Source organism: Phodopus roborovskii, unplaced genomic scaffold (assembly GCF_943737965.1).
Source record: "Phodopus roborovskii unplaced genomic scaffold, PHOROB, whole genome shotgun sequence".
In the NCBI taxonomy this organism is placed as follows: Eukaryota; Metazoa; Chordata; class Mammalia; order Rodentia; family Cricetidae; genus Phodopus; species Phodopus roborovskii.
The window spans coordinates 4,008,119-4,032,655 of record NW_026126516.1 but is presented as its reverse complement, the minus strand read 5'-3'; the positions used below and the strand labels follow the sequence as shown (position 1 = coordinate 4,032,655).

Genomic DNA, 24,537 nt, shown 5'->3' with positions numbered 1-24,537 from the left:
AAAGCAATACAGAGAGAAGGAAGAAAGGAAGGAAGGAAAAAAGGAAGGAAGGAAGGAAGGAAGGGAGAAAATAGTCATTCTATTTTGCCAGGTCAGCATGTTTCCACATCTACAAAATAGGGATAAGTAAGGGGTTGGGCGAGGAGTACATGAGAGGCAGGCAAGACCCTCTGCCCTGCCCTTAGAATCTCATGGTGCAGAGCAGTGTCAATGGAAGGCCTATCTGTGGATCTGTGGCACACATTGCCACGGCTCCTACAACACGGAGGCTTTCCACAGACTACCTCCACAGTCCTTAAGCAGTCCTACTATGTGCTTCACCGATGAAGAACTGAAGCTGGGAAGGCTAAATAAACTCTTTCCAGTTCACAAAGGTTGTGAGACGCAGAGGAAGCCCTGGCTGACTGATGGATGTCTTGAGCCAGTGTGTGTTATTGACACGGGCATGGCAATGTCAAGGAGCATAGGGATGGCAAAGCATTCGTCTGCTCCATGTACAGATGCTGATAGTGAATGCACAAAACGTCCACCATATCTCCCTGTCCCCAGATGTCTATAGCTTGAAGACTGCTCTCCTTACAGAGACTGCTCCTATGAGATTGGTTAAACTGGCCTCCTTGTCCAGCTGTACACCACAAACTGCCTCCATGTTTCTCTGTACATAATAAGCACACCTCCTGCTTCAGCTGTATGCAATAACCCTGCCCCTCTGGTCAATTCTAATAAAACACACTGCACTTCTGGGCAGTTTAGGCTTCTCTATCAGTCCTGTCTGCCCAATCCGACCTTTTCTTAATTCCCCCACTATCCCATCAGGTCAAGTCCCTTGAGCCATGCAAGGATGGGACTCAAAGGGACAAGTACCACCCTTAAGGATCAAACATAGCTTTGGGTGGAGACAGTCCCTTTTGCAAGCATCATGTGTATCAAACCGGTAGGCATGCTTACTTTCTCAGAGAGCTTGCTCAGGCCTAAGTCTCAGCATCTCTTAACCCCCTTGGCTCTTCTAGAGCTTGCCTAAGCCCTGGGACTGGTCCATAGCTCTAGGTAGCTGACTTGGGGTGTCATGACTTACATCTGCCTGGGCTTTCCTACATTCCCTTAAGGCTGCCATCTGTTTGCAGTTTGCACACTCGCTCTGTATGGGTGACTACGGGGTGCTCTGCTGAGTGACATGCTGGCCCTAGCCTTATTTCCATCCTGTGTGTTCATGTGTCCTAAAGGATTTGAGTTGAAAGACAGTACACAAAGGACGAGATGGGGCATACATCCCTCCAACCATCCCCCCTCCCCACACTTCATCCTTATTTCTGAAAACTGAGCACAGAATTTGTATTGTATTTGTAGCCTGTTATTTCTCTATATTGTTTTGAGACTTTAAAAAAAAAATGCATGGGAAACCAACTCTTTCTTGCCTCTATAATTTATCTCCATAAAAGTAAGCCAGAAAACAATTTAGGGGGAGAAAAGACAGCCTGGGAATTTAAACAACTCTAAGTAAGGCATTAGCACAGAGTTACTTTCCCAACAGCCACAGGAGGGTGAGCTAAAATGCCTTTACTTCTCAGAAGAAACTAATTGGCTGATAAGGGTCCCATTAGCAATTCCAATGCACTTGGTCTGAATCTTGCAGAAATCACTCACCTTTGATTGCTCTGGAAATCCAATTAGGATGACAATAAGGTGGTCTGCGATGTGGGAGCCCGCATCCAGGGGTATGGGAAGGCAGGGGGAGGAGGCATTGGGACAGACTGCATTGTGTGTGAGGGACCCCAGGAGCAGCCAGGACAGCAGCCGGATGTGGGAGACACACTCAATGAATTCCTTAGGTCTGTTGGAACAGAAAGGAGGACTTAAGGGTGGCTTTACACTTTCTCTTCCCTTCAATGCCAGGGAATATTTAGTGAAAGAAGAAACCAAGGTGTGGTCTCACAGGCAAATACATAAAACAAAATACCAAGGCAATCATCTGATCTATTTGTCTTGCTTTCTGCTCTAATCCTGGATTTTCCCTTCAGGAAGGAGCAGCTTTGGTGGGACAAGATTCTGTATCCTCCAGCCGGTCTGGCTGTCTCTTTGGCCCTTTTCCAAACTCCTTTCTCTCTGCTATTCAGAAAGGTCTCCCCAATATTTCCATAAAGCTTCAGCACGGCCATGAGCTCCAGCTAAATCTCAGGGATTCAGGACCACGTCTGCTCATCTGCCCCTCCCCCCCATATTAAATTTACTTTATGTATGTAGATGTTTTGCCTCCATGTTTATGTCTGTGTACCATGTATGTGCAGGGCCCACAAAAGCCAGAGGGTGTCGGATCTCTGGGGACTAGAGTTACAGACAGCTGGGAGCTGCCGTGTGTGTGTGTGTGTGTGTGTGTGTGTGTGTGTGTGTGTGTGTGTGTGTGTGTGTGTGTGTTGGGAATCAAACCCACAGGCCCTGTGGAAAAAGCAGCCAGTGCTCTTAATCATGGAGCTGTCTCTCGAATGCCCACCCCTTTAAAAATAAGAAGCACCTCACCCTTGCTGCATTGCAGAGGGAGGATGGTAGAGCCAAGGTAGATAGCGGACCACAGCTTTGTTATCCCTGTGGTTGCCCCGGGAGATTTCCATAGCTGCGATCTGAGCCAGGCCAACTTTCAGATGGCCACCAAATGTATCCTCATGCAGAGGCTGGGAGCATGTCTTCATGTGGCTCTGTAAAATCAAATGACACTTGGAAGTCAGGCTCTTCTCAACCCCACCCCATAGCACTCTGGGCATACAACCTACTTTACTTCTTAAATGCCTTCCCACCATTCTTAGGTGAAGAGCTGGGGATCGGCAGTGCGTGCTGCAGGACAGGACCAGTGGGATCAACCTGTGACCTATAGAGCCAGAGTACCTATTGTCCAGGCCTCTGCATAATAATGGAATACCCCACCCTCCATCCTGGGCTCCATCATGCTGGCCCTGCTGCCCACTTCTCTGACTGAAACATTGCCTTTCTTTGATGAATTGTTCAAGTATCACTTTCCTTAGACTGTCTTCCCTGAGCTTCCTGGCCAGGCCCACGCCACTTTCTACTGCTTCTGTATAGCAGTGTGAAAGCCACAGCTTTATTCACTAAACCTGGCTTCCTAGCAGACTCTAAATTGAATGAGATAGATAGAAATGGGTTAATATTTAATACAGAACTAGCCAATAAAAAGTGCTAATAACAGGCCAACAGCTTTATAGCTAATACAGCGTCTCTGCGTGTTATTTGGGGCAGACACAGCTGTGGGACCAGGATGGGGAGAAAACTACATGTGGCGTAACAAAACGGCACCTACAACGTGGGACCCAAAAACTTTCACTTAAAACTTGACAAAAACTTAAGAAGAGTTTTAGAAACAAAAAAACAGAGACAAGCACAGCTTCTTGTTAGCAGCATTTTTCTCGGGTGGGCTCTGTTTTGCTAGAGACAAGCAGAGATTTGTGAGGCTCCTTTAAGGGAGGTTTCCTAATTCAACATAAAAGACAGACTCCAATAAAGAAAACCTCTCAAGGTTTACAGTGTGTTTAAAAATATACATAGGCTTGGGAGAGAAAAATAAACAGGATAAAGTAGTTTTTAAAAAAAATAGAAAGAGAGTAGCTGGGTGTGGTGGCACACGCCTTTAATCCCAGCACTTGGGAGACAGAGACAAGCAGATCTCTGTGATTTCAAAGTGAACCTGGTGTACAGAGTAAATTCCAGGACAGATAAAAGTTACACAGAGAAACCCTGTCTCAAAAAATAAAAAAATAGAAGTAGAAGAAATAGAGTAATAAAAAAAAAGCCATGTAAAATGGAAAATACACAGAGAGTGGACACTGTATGCTATTGTGCTGTCTCTGAATTGCTCAATTGCTAAGGAAGAAACAACAATTGCTACAATACACTTGATTATCAATGCTGCTGAATTAATCCAACTTATATATTTTAAAAATGCTTTGACTTCAAAATTTAAATCTAAGGACAGATTACTGGGGAAAAGAATTTCTATTTTTGTTTCCACAGAAAATGAAAAGCTATGCTTTCCTTCTAGACTAACATGGTTTGATCAAGCAAGACTCCCTGAAGCAGTGTCCCATGTGATCCAACATTCAAAACAGCTGGGACAAGGCAGCCTTGCAGACCACTACAGCCAGGATTTCTGCATCTTCTTAGGATCTCCAAGACAGCGCCCCCTACCAGTAGGAAGCAGTTTGAAAAGTACAATGCCCAAATTCCCAAATATTGTCTATAAATGTTTGTTTTCATTTAAATGGGATTGGTCATAAATGGTTAATGATCACAAAAAATCTCTTTTTAAAGGTAAAAAGGGAATTATGGTATAGAAATGAATACTTTGGAATGGATTTTCATTTATTGATACAAATTTAAGGTCAATTTTGTGACATGTATATTTCTCTCTTGTTTAGGTATTGTGTTTATATAGCTCATTTAGAAATGTAATGTATAATTTAGCACAGATTATAGATAGTTGCTTATGATAGTTAATACCTAGTTAAGTTAGTTAGGTTTCCTAGATATACAGAGATATATTTGAGATGGAAAATATTCTCCAAACCTTTCAAAGATCTACAGAATATGGCATTTAAAATGGTTTAAGGTTTTTCTTAATAGTGAGGCACAACTGTTCCTGGCGACACTACCTGTATCAGAAAGGAAGATGGACATGGAAGAAACTCGTTATGGAGTTTACTTCCAATATGGCAAGACTAGCCATTTGGGCAAGATACTGCTCTTGTCTGGAGTGTTTAAGTTTATGCTGTATAAACTGGACATGCAGGACCCACAGGAAAGTGACTGCTGATACATGATGGACATTGCTACAGGGTTCCTGCTTCATGGAAGAGTCTGCCAGACATTCTACAGGACACAGAAAAAAGTGACTAACAAGCTGCCAATACAGGTGGACAGTTTAAAGTTTCCTGCTTTGCTGAGGAGTCTGCCATACACACTATGGCCTATAGGTTGAAGATGGAACATTACAGAAGAACTTCAGGTGATTGACCAGGTAGCAAGATGTCTCTGTCATTTCTAGAGTTTATATCCTTCTGTGGTCTTTGATGGAGTTGAAGACAGATAGTTATGGTTATAGTTTTCCTTAGTTAGGATTAAAGATAAGTTACATATAGGACTTTTGACTCACAAAGATAGGATATATAATAGGATATTTTCTTTAAATCTTGCTAAATGTTAATGAACTAAATATTGTTAACTGTAGTTCTTATTTGATAACTGTTTTGTTATATATTTTGCTATATATATTTGCTATATATATTTGCTATATATATATATATATATATATTAAGGTTAAAACCCTTCTTTTTATTTTGGACAGAAAAGAGGAGATAATGGGAGATGTCATTCTGTAAATATGTTTCTTTTATTGCTTAATGAATAAAGTACTGTTGGCAAATGGGAAGGCAAGATAGGCGGGACTAGAGGACAAGGAGGATTCTGGCAGTTGTAGGAGGAGATTCAAGATGTAGGGACTTCAGAAGAAGGTAAGATAAGACCACATGGAAACATTTAAATTAATAGAAATGGGTTAATATTTAACAGACAGAGCTAGCCAATAAGAAATGCTAGTAATAGGCCAACAGCTGATGCGGCTGTGGGTACAGGCTGCCAGGAAAACTAGTCATAACACCCCTCACCCACCACACCCCTCACCCACCGCCACACCCCTCACCCACCACACCCCACACCCACCACACCCCACACCCACCGCCACACCCCACACCCACCACACCCCTCACCCACCACACTCCTCACCCACCACACCCCTCACCCACCACACCCCTCACCCACCACACCCCTCACCCACCACACCCCACACCCACCGCCACACCCCACACCCACCACACCCCACACCCACCACACCCCACACCCACCACACCCCACACCCACCACACCCCACACCCACCACACCCCACACCCACCACACCCCACACCCACCGCCACACCCCTCACCCACCACACCCCACACCCACCACACCCCACACCCACCACACCCCACACCCACCGCCACACCCCTCACCCACCACACCCCACACCCACCACACCCCTCACTCACCACACCCCTCACTCACCACACCCCACACACCCCACACCCACCACACACCCCTCACTCACCACACCCCTCACTCACCACACCCCACACACCCCACACCCCACACCCACCACACCCCACACACCCCACACCCACCACACCCCACACACCCCACACCCACCACACCCCACATCCATCACCCACCACACCCCTCACTCACCACACCCCACACCCACCACACCCCTCACTCACCACACCCCACACCCACCACACCCCACACTCACCACACCCCACACCCACCACACCCCCTCACTCACCTCACCCCACACCCACCACACACACCCCTCACCCACCACACCCCACACCCACCACACCCACCACACCCCATACCCACCGCCACACCCCTCACCCACCACACTCCTCACCCACCACACCCCACACTCACCACACCCCACACCCACCACACCCCTCACTCACCTCACCCCACACCCACCACACCCCTCACCCACCACACCCCACACCCACCACACCCCACACACCCCACACCCACCACACCCCTCACTCACCACACCCCACACCCACCACACCCCACACCCACCACACCCCTCACTCACCACACCCCACACCCACCACACCCCTCACTCACCACACTCCTCACCCACTATACCCCCCAAACAAACAATAAACTCAACAAATGCACTGGGGTTTTGCTCATATGTAAACTGAATTTTGTTCTATCCCCTTCATTATTTTTTTAAAGAAGATAGCTTCAAAGTATATACAAACAATGACTGGCTTGTGCTTGTGCAATGGACCACAGTCTTCCTGTATTGTCTTATATCCATCTTGAGCACGTTAGGCAAGGGAGGCGCCTGCTGACTCCCTTAGCAGAGGAGGAAATGGAACTGGAGGCATCCAGGCAGCTCTGGCTGGGTAGAAGGGGAATCCACAGGGCTCCCTCTGATGTCACCACTCCCGAGGAATGTGACTTTGATTGACATCAGGACCACATGGCTCAAGCCTTAGCTTCTACATTTTTAATGGGACTTATATTGAATAAGGACATTGTCAGAATGGAACAAGTTGACACCTCTTTCCTCTTTTTATTTTGCAGAACTACTGGACTCCAATTCTTCATACCCCCCCCCCCCAGAAATGGGTTCATTCCTTAAGTGCTGCAGCTGCTCCTGCAGGGAGCAACAAATTGTGGCTCTGCATTATTCTCTGAGCTTTGTGACCCTAAGGGGAGAGTAGGCAGACGCCAGCTTACCTTGAGCTTGGTTAGGGTGTGCATGTCCGCCATGAAGTCCAGTACTTCACTGACGTACTGCCGAATACACTCCATCGCTGCCGTCCCACACTGGAACACAGGGACATGGCTCAGCCACAGTTCCATTTGTCACTGTCACCACACTGTCACTCTGACCCTGTGCCATTCTCTGCCACTCCCCCTACCACTAGCTTCAGTACAAAACCGGTTTAAAAGTTTACGGTAGAGACCAAAGAATCTGGGAGGCCTAAAAGAAATGAAAATAATGGCCATTTCCATCAGGCGACTGAAGCGATGCTTGCTTGCGTTTGAACTGGTATAAACACAAGAGTCCGCCTAACTGATGCTACCAGGGCCTCTAGGGAAGTCTTGCATGCACGAGACGAGATGTGCACCATCAAGGTTAACACTAGCATACTCATTTTTATCTGTCCTGTACACATATCATGCCGTATTTGCAGGGTCGAAAGTTCTTTTCAAGTCGAGTCAAATAACAGGCACAGTCGGCAGTGTTATTCAATAGATACTTGTATTCATGTTTTCTTCTTCCTAGGCTAGACAGCTGGAAGAAAGAGGTGAGGTGGGTGCCTGCCCCTCTCATACACTTAAAGTGTTTGGTCGGTTTTAAAAGAAAAGGAAGAGCATGCTGTGTGGCAGGTCACGGACTGGCGGGGACCTGCTCTCGGGGAGCAGCGCAGTGAATCTGGGATTCGGAGCCAAACAGAGGAAAGTGGATGGACAGGCTTGCAGCATCAAAGCTGCGCCTGCGAGAGAACCCACATGTCAGCAGCATAATGCGGATCAAAGGCAGGCGGTCTTTGAAGCCCCATGAATACCCACTAACGGCCTCTCTGGGCTTCCTTTAGGAAAATCTGGAACATTACAGACTTAACTAGCTCACCCAGAGACTTGCATTTCCCCCATATTCATGTAAATCTGCACAGCGCTGAACTGTATCACCTCCCCTCTCTTCTAGAATGTTCCGCTTGTCAATTTCTCTGACAGGATAACAAATAGTAAAATAAGGTCAGTGGCCAGTCTGTCAGTGTTTTCCAAGCGTTTCACGTGTTCTAAGGTTTTCTCCTTTTAATTTAAATCCAGTGGCGGAATTATAAAAGGGTATTGTGCCTCGGCTTTGCAATATGAATCCTTCAATGCAAAAACAGGGTTCCCCCACCCTCGATTTATTCCACTCTCTCTGACCTTTCATGCAAATAGGATGGGAGACTCTGCTCTTGAATTTCTTGAAAGGGATTTGTTTCTTTCATAGGCGATATTTTATACCAGTTCAGCCAGGCAAATGTCACTGAAAAGAATCACTAGGAACATTATTCAATATTTACCATTGCACAGTCAGTCTGTACCAGTGGTAGGCAGCGACTCCATCCAGCCTTAAAACCCACCCGAGGCCATCTATACTTTAAAAAGCACAAGCTGGTAATTTCTAACAGCCCCCGTTCCTTTGTAAGACGTGAATGTATCTTTAGATGTGTTGCCAGAAAAAGATCAGGGGGCTGTGCTCTCTCTGTTTCAGAGGTTGCTGGCTCGATGTGACAGGAAACTGATGACAAAGTATCCGGACTCTCACTAACCTCAAGCTTGTGAGCTCAAATCAGTCTTGCCCAGCTCTTCCATCCGGTTTAAAAGCCACATTTCTTACATTATAAAAATGGCATGAGTTCATTGCAGAAAGGTGGAAAATGCAAAGTATCAAAAGGGGCAATTTAAAACCCCATGATCCTGTCTCTTCTGAGAAAGCCACTACTCATATTTCCTTTCCCAAGACTCTGCCGATGGCACCTAACACACTTGGAACTGTTGGGGGACTGACATGGCCTCAGCTCCACAGTCCTTTGTTTAAACGAATCACAAGCATTTCCTGATGTAGTAACGTTCTCTGAAGTCTTTGCTTGATATCCACATAGTAGTCTACCTTCTGGGCGGACCTGACTTCAACCAAACAGCAGGGTGATGTCCGGATTCCCCTTGTTCCACACTTTTGTTATTTTAAATGGTACCTCAAAAATCACACTTGATTGTAAGATATCTAGGCCCCTTTGGTTTTCTCAAACACCTTTCCAGAAGTAAACTGTTCCCAAGGTTGGCTTCATTCCCATCAGGAGCTTGTCAGAATGTCACTTGCCCTTTGCCACCAGTGAGTTCCAACAGAGTGCCACTGGGAAACAAAAGTGTCTACAGCTGGCATACTTTTAAGACTTTGCACTGAAGGTTGATCCTATGTAAAGTGTGATTGTAATAGTGAGGTCTTATAGAGATGATGCACACTCATAGGCTGTGGTGAGGGATCCATGGGTGTCAGCTCATCTCCAAAACCATCGAGTTTCATACATCAGAGATGCACAACCTCCTACACGTCAATCAAGCCTTAAAGTTCTTTTTCTTAAGAGAAAGTAAAATTCTGCTGATTAGCCATTTTACTTTTATGTTTTAGATACCTTACATTTTATTCTTATTGTATTTGAATTTACTTATTTATCTTTCATTGGTGGCAGGTGAAAGTAACAGATGCCTTTCAGGGCTGCGGAGTTAGCTCAGTGGCACTTGTTGTTGCTAAGGTCCCAGGTTCAATTCCCAGCACCCACATAGAGGCTCACCACCTCCTCGGAGACCAGACATGCATGTGATGTATAGCTGTGCATTCAGGCAAAACATACACACAAAATAGAAAAAAAATATTTTTTAAAAAGGATGTCTTGAATGGCCTTGTTTGTGTCACTAGAGAAGGCTCTGGAGGAGGGTGCAGTGACTGCTGCTTTGTTGGCATTGTTGGTAGATCCACCTTCTTTCTATTGGTTCTCACAAACCGTTTGCAGAGTAGGGGTACATTTTCTTTTAATCACTCATGGAGGTAGAAAATATAAACCTCTAAGGAATTAATCAACACAGGCAGAGAGTGTGCAGAGCCAGTGGCTGCCCAGACCCCCTCTTCATTCTGAGCATATCCCTGGACCACATCTTCTCTTGCAGCCGCGGTACCCTTGTGTCAGGCAAGCAGAAGCGATATGGAGTCTAGACCTGACCTATGAAAGCCTCCCATGTTTGGACTCGCCTCTCTTCCCTGACCTTACCAGTCGATCACAGAGGGCTGAAGGACAGAGGAGCCTACTTCTGAAGTAGTTGCCATCCCTCACTAGTCGGGATGCCCATGCAAATTTCATGGGAAAAAAAATTTTTGTGTGCTGAGCTGCTATGAAATGAAGCTTGACCCCTTCTCATATTATACTAGCAACTGTCCAGAGCTCTTTAAAAAGGGTGCAGCAATTCTCTCCCCATGAGTCTGTCATAAGAGTCTGAAGTCTGAACTCAGTTTTAAGGATAAAGATGTTAACTGCATCTCAGTTACAAAAGTGACATACTGAAATAAAACACCCATAGGCTGTTTGTTAATATTACTTTGTTGCTGGGGTTTTTTTGGGGGGGTTCTATAAAATCTCCCCTAGTCTGTCATTTACTATATGAGCCACCATGTCCAGAACTAATAAACAACATTTACTCTGCACTATGTTCAACATGCATTATCCTAGTTAGTTCTCAACATACACAAGACCCTGTTGCATCTCATTCCAGGGGTGACAGAAAAGCAGGGAGCCAATCTACCCTAAAGTCACCACAAGTAAATGGCAAGCCTCAAACTCAGGTCCCAGTCTTAAAGCCTACATTCCCAAATGCTGTCCATTGAAATAGGAAGACACAGACTATAAACTCGGCCAGGACTTACCCCAGGCACGGAGGCTATCATCTGCTTGCTCAGGATGGTGGACTCAGCTAGCTTGGTTCCAGCATCCGCACAAATAAACTAATAAAAAAAAATTGAAAGGTGAATTATTTTTGAGTACTTGGGCAGTCATCACTAACTTATAATCTTCTTAACAGGATTTAAATTCATTCATTTTTTTATTATGCACCCCCCCCCAAATACTAGCCTTCCTAATCATGATGATCCATTCCTATCAGCGTGTAAACAGCATGAACATGTGTATGCTAACTTCACATAGAAAGGCAGGATTGAATCAGGGGAGAAAGCACGTTGTGGGGGAGGGCTCTTAGCGCTCCCAGTGTGCCCAGCCCGTCCTGCCGCATTTGACAGCTGTTGGCACACATGACATGTATCATGACAGCACAATTCACAGTGAAAACAGAAAAACACCAGGTGTCAGAGAAAGTGCCCTGGCTCTTCCCCTCCAAGGACCCACCATGCCCATCTTCCTCCCCCTCCCCCCACATCATCCACACACACTCCCTTGTGCTGGGTGCCCGAGTCCTGCCCTGAGCACCCACAGGGCTTTCCACACACTGATCTAAGCTGCCATCACCTCAGACTGCAGTGACTTGTCACTTGCATTTCAGTCTGCTGGTGGCTCTCCACAAGCACAGACCTGACCCAACCCTCTCCAGGGAGAGCTAGCCTGCTGTCCCAGAGCAGCCCAGGAAGGTCTATGAACTAATCAGTCAATTACGACTAAAGATCATGATGTGGATGGACTTGCCAGATTATAATTTAATTTGTTCTCATTATAGACTCTGATGGGTGTTTTCTATTTAATCTAACATTCATCTATTTATGTTTTTTTTTGGGGGGGAGAGTTAAATGAAGCCCAAAGATTGCTGAATAATTAACTCCTGTTTGATTTCTCTTCTTGGCCTCTGGCCAGCTCCCAGCAACTTTGGAAATCTGCTGTTTGCAGCATTCAGGGACTCCAAGGAGTTTTTGACAGAAAGCCTCTCCATCCTTCCATTTGGAAGGTATAGGGAACCTGGTGGGTCAAGACAGGCTTCATCCGGTCAAGCTGGAAGAAGAAAAGCTCAGGGAGGCCTTCTGAGAAAGTATGCAACAACAGAATGGAAACCAACATCTGGGCAAACTACTCAGGGCTCCAAATCTGAGCATGTTGACTGGCAGCAGGTTTTAGCTAAGAAGGAGGGGCTCTAAATCAATGGTCTTCCAAGGCCTCAGCCTAGGGCTCACTAACACTGTACTTCAAGTGTGGGAGGCACAGCCGTTCATGAAAGGAGCTTAGCTTTAGTGCCAAGCTGTGGGGAGGGGGTGGAGAGCTGCCCTGTGGGCTGCATAGCAGGAGTGCACACAGAACCTGGAATTCCTTTCTGCTACCTAGCCTGCTCCTTGCTAGTGCTGTGTACAGAAAAATCCTGAATCAGATTTGAACACCAGAAGGCCTTTAACTTTAGCCAAAGCTTGTACACAAAAACAGTGAAATGTGATAACTTGCTGAGGGTAACATGTAACAGACTAGCAGAGCATAGAAGTAAGTTCTCCCGTCCCAACGCCTGGCAGATGCTGCATGTTTTTCCCATAAGACGACTTTTCCGAAGCTTCTGAATCTGCAGTCTGAGACGGATGGCCTACAGTCAAGTTCTAAACTCGTCAGAATACTAGCATTAATGTCCAGTCTTTCAGTAAAAAGGAGACTGTGGCAAAGAAGGCCCAGTAAGATGAAGCCATGCCTGACACGTGACATGCAGGCTCTTTAGAGTGGCCTCTCAAGACAGCACAAGGTCCTGGCCCTCAAAAAACGCCCTTGTGTGGCCTGGTGGCCACTGAGCAAAGGAGTCAACACAGATGCATAAAGGTGACCAGTAGGACCCACCCTTAGCAGGTACCTGCCACCTGCCACACAATGTGCTCAGATTCAAAATTGTCATGTGACTTCTCTTGGAAGGGAGTGAGAGTGTACAGTCCTCTAAAAACCCAGGTACCATTATCAGCATGCTTCAGTTCAGTGTGTTTTTACAGAAGATGAGCAACTGGGATCAGTAAATCCGTTATTTTATTGCAGCACCAACGGCAAACTGGCAAAGCCCTCCACTGTAACTGTCTGCAACTGTGCAAAGCTCAAGATACAATTAAAATCAGGGGAGCTGACGTTAAAACTCTATACTTCCATGAAACAACAATGAATGAGAAAAAGAGGCCATGAATTTGAAAGAGAGCAAGGAGGGGTGTATGGGAGGGTTTGGAGGGAAAGGGAAGGGGGAAATGATGCAAGTATATTATATTCTCAAAAACGAAAGCCCAAAACCAAAACCAAGAGAATTCTATGCACTCCTCCGTAAGAACAAAAGGACACAAAGAAGCGAGGGCTCCATCCACTATGCGTCATTACTAAATTCATCATTACCAAAAGGATACCCAAAATAGCATGTCTATGTCTCCTCCCTCCCATAGGGAGGGTAATTAGTAACTTAGATAGTATTAACAACTCGCAGCGGTATGAATTGAAAACAGGAGCCATACCTTTGTTCTCAGCCCACAGCTAACCTATTTTTAAAAGAGAAGCTCTTACCAACATGATCCCTCAGCACTTAGCTGTGCAGGTATCCCACAGCGTGGGAGAGGTACATGCAAATTAGCAGAGTATCTACTCTCCACATAGATTTGACTTGAAGTTAGTCTTTCCAGTGACCTTTAATGAGTTACTGTTCTACTGTGGAAGCTTTCCTTTAATCATCAAATATAAGGAGCTATCTCTCACACATCAAACATCCACAATACGGGGAGGAGGGATCCCAGGATGCCACCAGCAAGGAAGATTTTTTTCTAAGAATTGTGGAATATACCAGTACTGTGATCGCCTTGAAAGTAGGCAAGCGTTTACTGTTGGGTAGGAGTAGGGATGTTTTGGAACATTTGTTTAACTATGTAAAGATATGCTGCATTTGTTTATGTTGCAGTATATTTACTTATGTAAAGATTTGTTGCATTTGTTTAACTATGTAGAGATGTGTTGCTGTTTTTCCTTGTGGCCAATAACAAGGGAGGGGGTATAGGTGGGAATTCTGGGCTGGGGAATAAGTCAAGGGAGGAATTTAGGCTTGGGGAATTTAAAAAAATAAATGAGACCCACCAGGGAGAGGCCAGGAGCCGGACAGACAGAGAAAGCAGTGAGATAGGACACACAGAGTGACAGAAATAAAAAGCCCAGAGGCAAAATGTAGATGAATAGAAACAGATTAAGTTAAAATAGCTCAAGCCTAAGCTAAGGCCAAATATTCATAATTGATAAGTCTCTGTGTCTTTATTTGGGAGTGGTTGGCAGCCCAAAGGACAGTCCAACTACACAGATTGCCATCTAACTGAAACAATTAAGGTATGGCCTACCTGTGGGAAGAATGTAACAGTTCCATTTGCACAGACTTACCCATCTAACTTCATCTGGGGTAGGACCCCAGGGTGGAGACAAGAGTTACACTGGCTTTATGCTACTCCTTACTTTGATTTACCTCACTAATAACTAGAATGATTTATTCTAACAATGTGTAGATGAGTTACTTCAAAATGGCATAATGTTTAATTTTTTTTTTGTTTTTGTCACAGAAGGATGAAATATTATTCTCAAAGCTATTCCTCCAGGACAAGATATCAGAGTTTTCTAAATACCTCTTCAACCTGAATAATTTCTAAACTTAATGACTATATATGTGTGTGTGTGTGTGTGTGTGCATGTATACAAACCATATATATAGTTTGTTTGTTTGAAAATGTAATTCTAGTCTTTGGGAGGCTAGCCTCTAACTCCTCAGTGCTTCTTACCTCAGCCTCCCAAGTACTTGGTCTTTAAAATGTCGTATTTGTAATGGCAGACAAACATTCCAAAGTCACATTTAAAAATGTCTACTTTTATCCTTCTTTCTTGTTAACACAAATTTGTTTTTGTTATTTATTCACCAAACAGTGACGTGATAATCACTGTTTTCACGGTTGCCTTAAGCGCTGGGTAATTGAACCTGTCAGTGTTCTTTTGCTGTCTTGGGATAAGCGCTTATTAGGGTTGACTCATGCACTTCATAGAAACTAGCCCGCAGCAGCCACAGTGTGAGGTGACAGACCCCAAGAAGATCAGCCACACAGCTCAAGACTGAGGGGACATTGTCCAGTGCCATGGAGAGAACCCAGGGTCCTCAGGCTTGTTTCCTGCCTGTATTGTTTGAAACCATTCAGTCCCTGACTACCTGACATACCAAGCAGACACTTGTCCTTAGTGACCTGGGTATGAGGACAAGTCAGCAGTAATTTTTCCCTGATTACACACTACACGGGAGGGAATCCCTCCTGCTCACAACTTCTCGCAAGGACTTTTCTTATCTCTCTCTCTCTCTCTTGTCTGGCACTAATCACAGCCTATTTTGGAGGTTTAAATGGACCTCCCTAAAATGCTACTAAGAACACTGGATACAGAAGGCCCCTCCCATATAGCTCAGTATATAAGCAACATAAACATTGTCATGAACTCTCCAGTGGTTGCTTTCAAACCCTGTTCCTCAGTGGACCCATGGGAGCTGATTCTCTTCTTTTACCCCATGGAGTCAGCACATCCTGCCAGTAGGTTGTGTCTGGTCTGGTCCATCCTTGAGAATAGAGAAGATTCTAGAGCTTGTACGTGCTGATCAGAGCACAAAGGAAAACTTCAGCCTGTAGCCTTACTCTTGACTCTCTCTCTCTCTCTCTCTCTCTCTCTCTCTCTCTTTCTCTCTCTCTCCCTTTCTCCTTCCCCTTCCCTTCTCCCTCTCTCTTCCCCCTATCTCTGTGTGCACGCTGGATCTTCTTGAACTGAACTGAGCCAGATATGGATGCTAATGGAAGAGCAAACCACTGAGCATCTCTCCAGCCCTATTACAAGTTTCTTGATGACAAAAATTGTTTTATTCTATATTTTTATCATTTACAAAAACTAGGTCTACAGTGGGATTTAAAAAATTGCTCCTCTTTTGTTTTTTTTAGCCAGCAGAAGCACCAAGTGTCCTGTGTGTATTGGAGCACCTGTCTCTTGACAAAGGGTTTGGCCTCGAGCACATGCTCCAGGCTCCATGAAGTTTTGCAGATGCAGCACAGCTCTACCTGGACAAGAAGCAGGAGGTTTGTATCTGGCAAAGGAGACTTGAGCTTCAAGGCCTGGAGAAGTTCCAGAACAACACTACGAGACAAGTAGAATTTATCCCGTTCCTAAATAAAACAAAATAGAGGGGGTCAGTCATTTCCAAAAAATCAGTTCCCAAGATCTACGCCAAACAAGCTTCACAAGTTTGCAGATCAGAAGTTCACAATGGTGTTTAAAATGCAATAAGCCACCTTTCATACGTAAAACTAAAACTATGAGAAGGGCAGTTCTGTGTGTGGAACAAGTCCTATGCTGCAACAAGGACACGTCACAGGACGGATGAGAGGCAGGCACAGCTTCCGGAAAGCTCCGTGTTTTCTCCACGACACTTCTTTCTTGACATGGATGGTTTCGGGAGTACAGCAAAGCAGAGAGAATGGGACACTTGTTGTACCCTCCACCCCCTTTCAACATTTCCTCCCTTCCTGGAAGTCCTCTCTGCTCGGAATCCGTTGCTTACTCTGTTTTCATATTTTGACCACACATGCGCATCTCTGTCATAAAATACATTTTTAACCTCAGTACTATACATATCTTTTCTTCAACTTTGAATTATCTATATTGTTTAATTATCCCTCAACATATGGAACTTGTTATTTTGAGTGGACAATCTACTAATATTCTATTGTATACCTGTACCACAATTTACCGACGTCAATTGTACATTAGGTGGACCTTCTTTATTATCAAGCCCACACTGGCTGACCACAGCTACCTTAGTACCCAGAAAGCCTTGTGGATTTAAAGGAGTCAGCACTGTGCTGGGTCCAACAAAAACAAGTTTACTCTGGGATTTCTTAGTCTGTGGCCCTAGACAGAAGTACATGCCTGGAGGATGTGGAATCCAGGTCTCCAGTCTGATTCTGTCTCCTCTGCTCCTGAAACTGCAGCTCAACCTCTCAAACACATTGTGAACACTGATCAACATTCCCAGGGGGAAACTGGCCTTCAGGGCCAGGCTCACCACCCTGCAGGACTCAGGGCTGGGCTCACCACCCTGCAGGACTCAGGGCTGGGCTCACCACCCTGCAGGACTCAGGGCTGGGCTCACCACCTTCCGGTATTGGGCTCCTCTGGCCCCTAGCCTCATGATGTCTGTATATTTGGCTAACATTTATACTTCCAAGAAGCTTAAAAGAAAATAGACTGTTTATTTAAAAAAAAAAAAAAACTTTCCATTTTAAAAAGTGTGTGTGCGTGCGCGTGCGTGTGAACTTTCAGGGCCTGGTAACTTCCTTCCACCGTGTGGGTCCTGTCAAGTTCAAGTTCGTTGGCTCTGTGCCCTATTACAACACCATTTCACCGGCCCTAAAACAAACCCTTCAGAACATTAAGTGGAAGTCTAGATTCAAATGACCGAGCTCACAACTTTTTAAACTGCACATACAGCGTCATGTAACTCAATGTAAGGCTGGCAAAAGGGGCTAGGGAAGGACATTGGCAGCAGCAAGAGGTTTCTTGACCAAATCTTAAGGTTACACATGTGTTGCATCATGTGACTCTGCTACAGCTTCTGTTCTGAACACACATACCACACACACATCACACATATCACACACACACACATATACACACCACATACACACACCACACACACATCACACACTTCACACACACACACACACACACACACATATATACACACACACCACACACCATACACATATACATACACACACCACACCCATATCTGCTGGCGGGGAACTAAGCCCAAGAACATACATGCTTGACCCTGGATTGTTTTTCACTGTGCTGTGAGTCAGTATATAAATCTGCTCCTTCCCCTCAATAAACAGCACTTGACATTAATAAACAGCATTCGACATTCCGGCGTTCCTGTTGCATGAATGACCCACTGTCCTATCTTTCATTTAAATCTCCAGGCCTTCACCCAATTACTGGAACAGATTGTAATGTGGGCACTATACCACAGAGACACCACATCTCACACACACACACACACACACACACACACACACACACACACACACACACACACACACACACACACACACACACACAAACGCATGCACGCACACCATACAGACACATACTGTGCATACCGGACTGCACTGCCTGAAACATCTGGGCTCAGGCTGTGGCATGCTAACAGTGTTGTGTTTCTGTTGTACATACAAAGGCTCTGCTTTGGCAGAAATCCATGGTTTGGCTGTGGAGAAGAAAGATTTAAAATTGCCCCACTTCAATACCTCAGTATGTGTGTACCAAGCGACTGTACCTCTGAATCATAGAGTCAGAATGTTTGATTTAAAATCGCTGTTTCAGCTGCTGACTTATGTTTTGTTTTTAAAAATACTGCATAAATTTTATTTAGTTTGGGATTAGAAAAATATTTCCAACAATTTGAGATGGCCTTGAACATACTTCCATAATTTTGTGCTACATATTTATGCAAAGCATGGCTTTCAGAGTTGATGAGAATAAAATAAAAATACCAAAAACTCTGAAAAACATGGAAGATAATCTATATCCTACAATATCAAGTATTCTGGCAAGATTTGATTCTGCATATAAAAATAAATAAACAGATCTATTTCATTAATAAGAATTTTTTACATAAAAAAATTTAAATGTGTTTGTGCATGGATCTTTGTGTGGGTATGTGCCCGTGAGTACAGGTGCCTGCAGGGACCAGAAGAATCCCTCTGGAACTGGATTTATAAGTTGCTGTAAACCACCTGACCTGGGAGCAGGGAACTAACAAGTCCTCTGGGGGGGGGGGGGACAAGTATGCATTCTTAGCCAAAACTTTCTCTTATCTGTAATAAATTGTAAAAGTATATGTACACTAAATAATCATTCTTTAAAAATGTGTTATTGTTTGGTTGTATACCTATTTACAGTCCTAGTGAGCCCAGCTGGCTCACGAGGCTCTCCTTTGAACACATTGATTTGTATTGTTCATTAGAAGCTTTTCATGTGTGATGGGCACTGGTCTGTCATCTCCTTCCCCTGCTGCCCTTGTCCGGGTGGAGTCAGGAGTCTGCTGCCCGCGTGGAACGTGTGGGCAGGGCTCAGTGCTCCCGTTTCTGTTCTATTAGTGTTCAGGCGCACACCAGTCTGCTTCTAAACACGGTGGGCATCAGCCCTAGTCTTACAATGGCCTTCATTCCAGAGGGGCTTTCAACCTCTGCCTCTGCTTTTTCATCATTTAAATATAATCAACTTTTTTTCCTTTCCCCTTTCCCCTTTCCTCCTTCCCCCTTCCCCCTGGTTGTTAGGCATTCTGTTTCTCTAGAAAACTGCCCCACTGTATAAGAATTCAAGGCACTACTGGCTCAAAGTTGACATGTCTGCCATCATGCTTCTTTTTGCCAGTACTCTTTATCTGTGCCGTTTATGTGCTTTTCTTGATCCCTGTGTCAACAGTCTGGCCACAGGGCCACCTTTCCTTTGTGGGTCTGTGGGATGCCACCTTCTTCACCTCTTTCCCTATACCCCTACTCTTTCTTGTTAGCCTGTTCAGTTCATTTAGTTTTTCTTTCCTTCTATAAAGTACTTAAGACAGGTCTGAGGACATGCTCAGTTACACTGCGTGCTGTGTAAGTATGAGGACCTGAGTTCACCCCCCCCCAACATGCATGAAAAAAAATAACAGTAGCAATGAGGATGAGGATGGTGGTGGTGGTGGTAAAAAGCCAAGCATGGCAGCGTGTGCTTCTAAACCCAATGCTAGGGAGGTGATGACAGCTGGATTTCTAACTCGATGGCTATCCTAGCTAATCGGTGATCTTAGGTTCACTGAGAGGCCCTGTCTCAAAAAACAAAGTGGTGAGCCAGAGGGAGACACCTATGTCAACCTCCGGCCCCCAGATGCACATACATGCACATGTATCTGTACATACATACAAATGTGTAAGGCATTAAATGTGCTTTTCAATACACTGTGGCTACAATGCTCCATTTCGAAGGTAGTATTCTCACAATCAGTACTAAATAATCTCCTAAACTGTCTTAAACATTTCTTTTTAATTTTAGACATATTGAAAAGTATATTGTAGCTGCCAAATATAACAAGCCCCAGGTACTCCTTGTAAGAACTGGGGACAGTACATTTGACCACAGGATTGCAAAGTCTGAGTTTTCAGAGCCTTTCCAGTCAACAGTCTCGGGTTGTGTGCATAGACACCCTCATCCACTCATACACCCCCACTGCCAGACATGCACTCATCCTACACAGGGGTGCACCCATGTCCATGATGTGGTGGGGCGCTGGATCTGACAAGGAGACAGGACCCACACATCTGAGAATAGGGAATGGCAAGGAAAGAATTTCACTCATTTTTCTCTGTAGCTGGGAGGATACACCTATCCATGTACCAATGGGGTGTGTGTGTGCGCGCGTGTGCACATGCATGCACACACACACTCTTCCCCAAATGTAGGGCTCTGTAAGCTGATATATCTGTATTTTCATGAATAGTAGGAACCTCTTCCAACTTCTCTGGGGTAAAACATGAAGCCCTAAATATTTATACACATTTTAATGCTCAAATGTGTGACTGTGAACTTATCAATCTCCTTTTACAATTATATTAATTTTTGAGGCTGTATTCTTAGCTCTATAAAGCTATAGAATTATCAAGTTTTTCTGATAAAGTGTTCCCTGTTTCAGTATACAATGACTTTATAATAATGCTAACATGAAAATTCTAACTTAAGGTCAGCTGACTGTCATTTTTTTCTCATTAGTATCTGTCTACATATCAGCTATTCGTTTTCAAACTTTCTTAGTGTTCTTTAGATGTATTTTAGGAGCAACTTTTATAGATGACATGTAACTCTGCTTTTGAAATCCAGTCTGGCAATTCCTAGTGAGTTGTGATAGTTTGAAAGAAAATGGCCCCCAAAGGGAGTGGCAATATTAGGAGGTGTGGCCTTGTTGGAGTGGGTGTGGCCTTGCTGAAGAAAAATTGTCAGGGAAGGTGGGGGCTTTGAGGCCTCTTTTCTCAGGCTTCACTCTGTAACAGTCAGTCAACTTCCTGCTGCCTTCTGGTCAAGATCTAGGCAGCACTGTGTCTGGCAGAGCGTTGCATGCCTCCAGTCATGAGGATAACGGACTGACCCTGGGAAATTGTAAGCTACCACCTCAATTAAGTATTGTCTTTGTAGGAGTTGCCATGGTCACAGTATCTCTTCACAGCAACAAAAAACCCTAGGAGAATAGTAGCATTCGTCATGATTACTGCCATGTTTAGGGTTCACTCCTCTTTCCTTAACTGAACTGGTCTCAGCTTGTTCTGTGTCTTTTGCCACTATTACGTTTTATTCTTATTTTATCCTGTACTTGCTTGGAACTTACACATTGTATTTCTGACCTCTAGAGTTTGTACTTAAATTGCTGGCATATTCTCTCTCTCCCTCCTTTCCTTTCTTCCTTCCTCTCTCCCTCCCTCCCTCCCTCCTTCTCCAACAGGGTTTCTCTGTGTAACAGTCCTGGCTGTCCTGGAATTCATTTTGTAGACCTCAAACTCACTGAGATCCGCCTGTCTCTGCCTCTCAAGTGCTGGGATTAAAGGTGTGAACCACCACCACCACCCAGCCTGACACGTACTCTTAAGTTTAAAGTTACTGGTAATTCATGTCTCTGTGAACAGGACCTGTGAGAAAGTGTTTTAACTCCAGCCCTCAGCTATTCACACACACACACACACACACACACACACACACACACTGTATACAGGTTATTGTTAGGTGCTATTTTATCATCCTTTTGTTTTCTGTTTAGTTAATATTATTACTACTGTTGCTTTATATTGTCAGCGATCACTTAGATTTATATATTTTACTAATTTCCTTGGTAAGTATCCTTCATATACTTAAAAACTTCTCTGTTGGTTCAATTTCCTTCTTGTTGTAATAAATCTTGAAATATTATTTCAATAATAATATATTCACATTTTCAGAGTCTGGGGAGATGGCTCAGCAGTTAAGAGCAAGTAGAGCTCTTGCAGAGGACCTGGGTTCAGTTCCCAGCACCCACATTGAACAGTTTATATCTGTAACTACAATTCCATGGGATCCAATGTTCTCCTGTGGCCTCCTCAGGCACTAGACACACACATGGTACACATGCATGCATACTCACACATACATAGAAACTAAAAATTAATGACTCTCCAAGAAAATTACTACTTTCTCTTCCTCGTGAATACCCTCTTAGCCTCCATTCTTAAAGGATGCCTTAGATGTAGAGAATTCTGAGTGAACAAAATTTTCAGATCTAGTTCCCTCTGTGCTGCTGAGAGGTTTGCAGTTAGGTCTGTCTTCAGAGTGCTTTTTTCTCAGTTGCTCTTCAAACATTTTCTCTTTGGCTTGCTTGTTCCAAATCAGAGCTGGTCATACAAACTAATGTGCATGTAGGTGAGTGAGTGCAGGTGGTGAGTACAGGTGAGCGGGTGCAGGTGGGCAGGTGCAGGTGGTGAGTACAGGTGTGCAGGTGCAGGTGGACAGGTGAGGTGGTGAGTACAGGTGAGCAGGTGCAGGTGAGCAGGTGCAGGTGGTGAGTACAGGTGTGCAGGTGCAGGTGGGCGGGTACAGGTGGGCAGGTGCAGGTGGGCAGGTGCAGGTGGGCAGGTGCAGGTGAGTGGGTACAGGTGAGCAGGTGCAGGTGAGTGGGTGCAGGTGGTGAGTACAGGTGTGCAGGTGCAGGTGAGTGGTAAGGATGTATCTATTAATATTTTTGGACACATTGCATACCAAATCATAGAACTGATGATTTTTTATTAATTATGGAAATGATAAAAGCCTAGTCTGCTTTTCTACAGATTTTCTTAATGTGTGTTAGATCTTTTTATATCTTTGATTTTTTTAAAGATCTGTTTTTTCTGCTTTCCTATGTCTCCAATTCCCCCTTTAAGCTATGTCTAATTTGCTAGTTAACCTGTGGATTGAGGTTTTTGGGTTTTTTCTTTTTCCAACATTAGTGGCTATTCTCACTTTTTGATCAAGTTTAAATTAATCTGATTTTTTTCTGAAATAACTAAATCTCTTTTTAGTTTCTTTTTAAATCCTTTGTATACTTATAGTATAGAGCATACTCTGAAAGCCCCTGTATCACAGTTTTCATATTCTTGGGAGAAATAATATCACTATTTATTGACTCTGCTAATCCAGGCCCTGGGAGGTTGTTTTTCCTTGGGGAGAGTAGAGTTTAGATTGCTTATGCTAATCAAAGTTTTAGCCTCAGAAATAATGCTGGGTGGGACTGAGCTGCAGATTCATTTCTCTAGACATGCCTGGGATTTGTTTCCATCTGCAAAGATGCCAAAGCTGAGCACCTGTTGCCGTGTAACATCAGAGTCATGTGACTTCTGCTTGCAGGTACTGTTGTTCCTTAACAAAATATCAATTGCTCGAATTTACCAAAAAGACCTGAGAGCCAAATGCTGGGGTGAAAGCCTACTAGCTCAGAGAGGCAGAGAAAGCACCCAACTGACCTTCCTCCTCTGCCACCATGCCCAAAGCTTCTCCTCTTTCCTCCTACCTCAAACATGACTCCTCAAAATTAATGTCCCTCCCTTCTACTTCCTGTGCATTCCTCTATCCTTCCTCCTGACTCCCTCTAACTCTCTATGGTTTTTGTTCTTAATATTCTTATGTTCACTTCCTGTGAGATGATTGCTTCCTCTTGCTCTATGGTTGACTTTATTTAACCCTGTTAACAACATCCAAGCAGAAGCTCTTGGGTTGAGGGTGTGGACTAGGGCTGAGCCACACCATAACTAGAAACGAGTTTCTCCAGTAAACAACACAGTGATCAAATATTCTGCAACAAGGTACTATGAATTCAAACCATCACTCTTTTCAATGACCAGCCTGTGTTTACTAATTCTCAAGGGACAATACATCCTTTCTCTACTGGAAGGCTAAAACACATAGCATTGCTTGTTACTGCCACATTGCAAATGTATTTCTCCAAAACTACCCTTTGAACAGGGTATAGCTTTTCAAGGGTTCTGACTTCCTAGGGGGATGCCTTGGCTCCAACTCCTGGAATGGGGCTGTCCTAAAATCATCATCCCCTGTTCTTGTGTGGACTTCAGCAGTCAAGCCACTAGGGTGCTAAGGCAGAAACCCCTTACACAGACCTGCTGATGGGCTCAAATCTGGGTTCTCAGTTCCCTTTTCCTTTTCCCTCTGCCATTCTTATAATGTTAATTGTACATTTAAAGCTAGTATCACAAATTAAGTGTTATTATATTTCACCCAGGATTCTAGTCTTCTCAGTGGGGGTGGCTCTGGATTTTCTCAGCTTCCAGAAAAGGACG

The 24,537-nt window shown here is 44.4% G+C and overlaps 1 protein-coding gene across 1 annotated transcript in view; it reads right to left on the bottom strand.

Annotated features, from left to right (window-relative positions):
* The window catches only part of Unc79 (unc-79 homolog, NALCN channel complex subunit), a 191,916-nt gene that overhangs the window by 15,177 nt on the left and 152,202 nt on the right, over positions 1–24,537 (bottom strand). The window contains exons 44-48 of the mRNA XM_051196519.1: positions 16,207–16,311; positions 11,071–11,148; positions 7,332–7,421; positions 2,515–2,690; positions 1,645–1,831 (exon numbers count right to left, since the gene is read on the bottom strand). Coding sequence (XP_051052476.1) covers positions 1,645–1,831; positions 2,515–2,690; positions 7,332–7,421; positions 11,071–11,148; positions 16,207–16,311 — 636 coding nt within the window. The remainder of the gene's footprint in view (positions 1–1,644; positions 1,832–2,514; positions 2,691–7,331; positions 7,422–11,070; positions 11,149–16,206; positions 16,312–24,537) is intronic.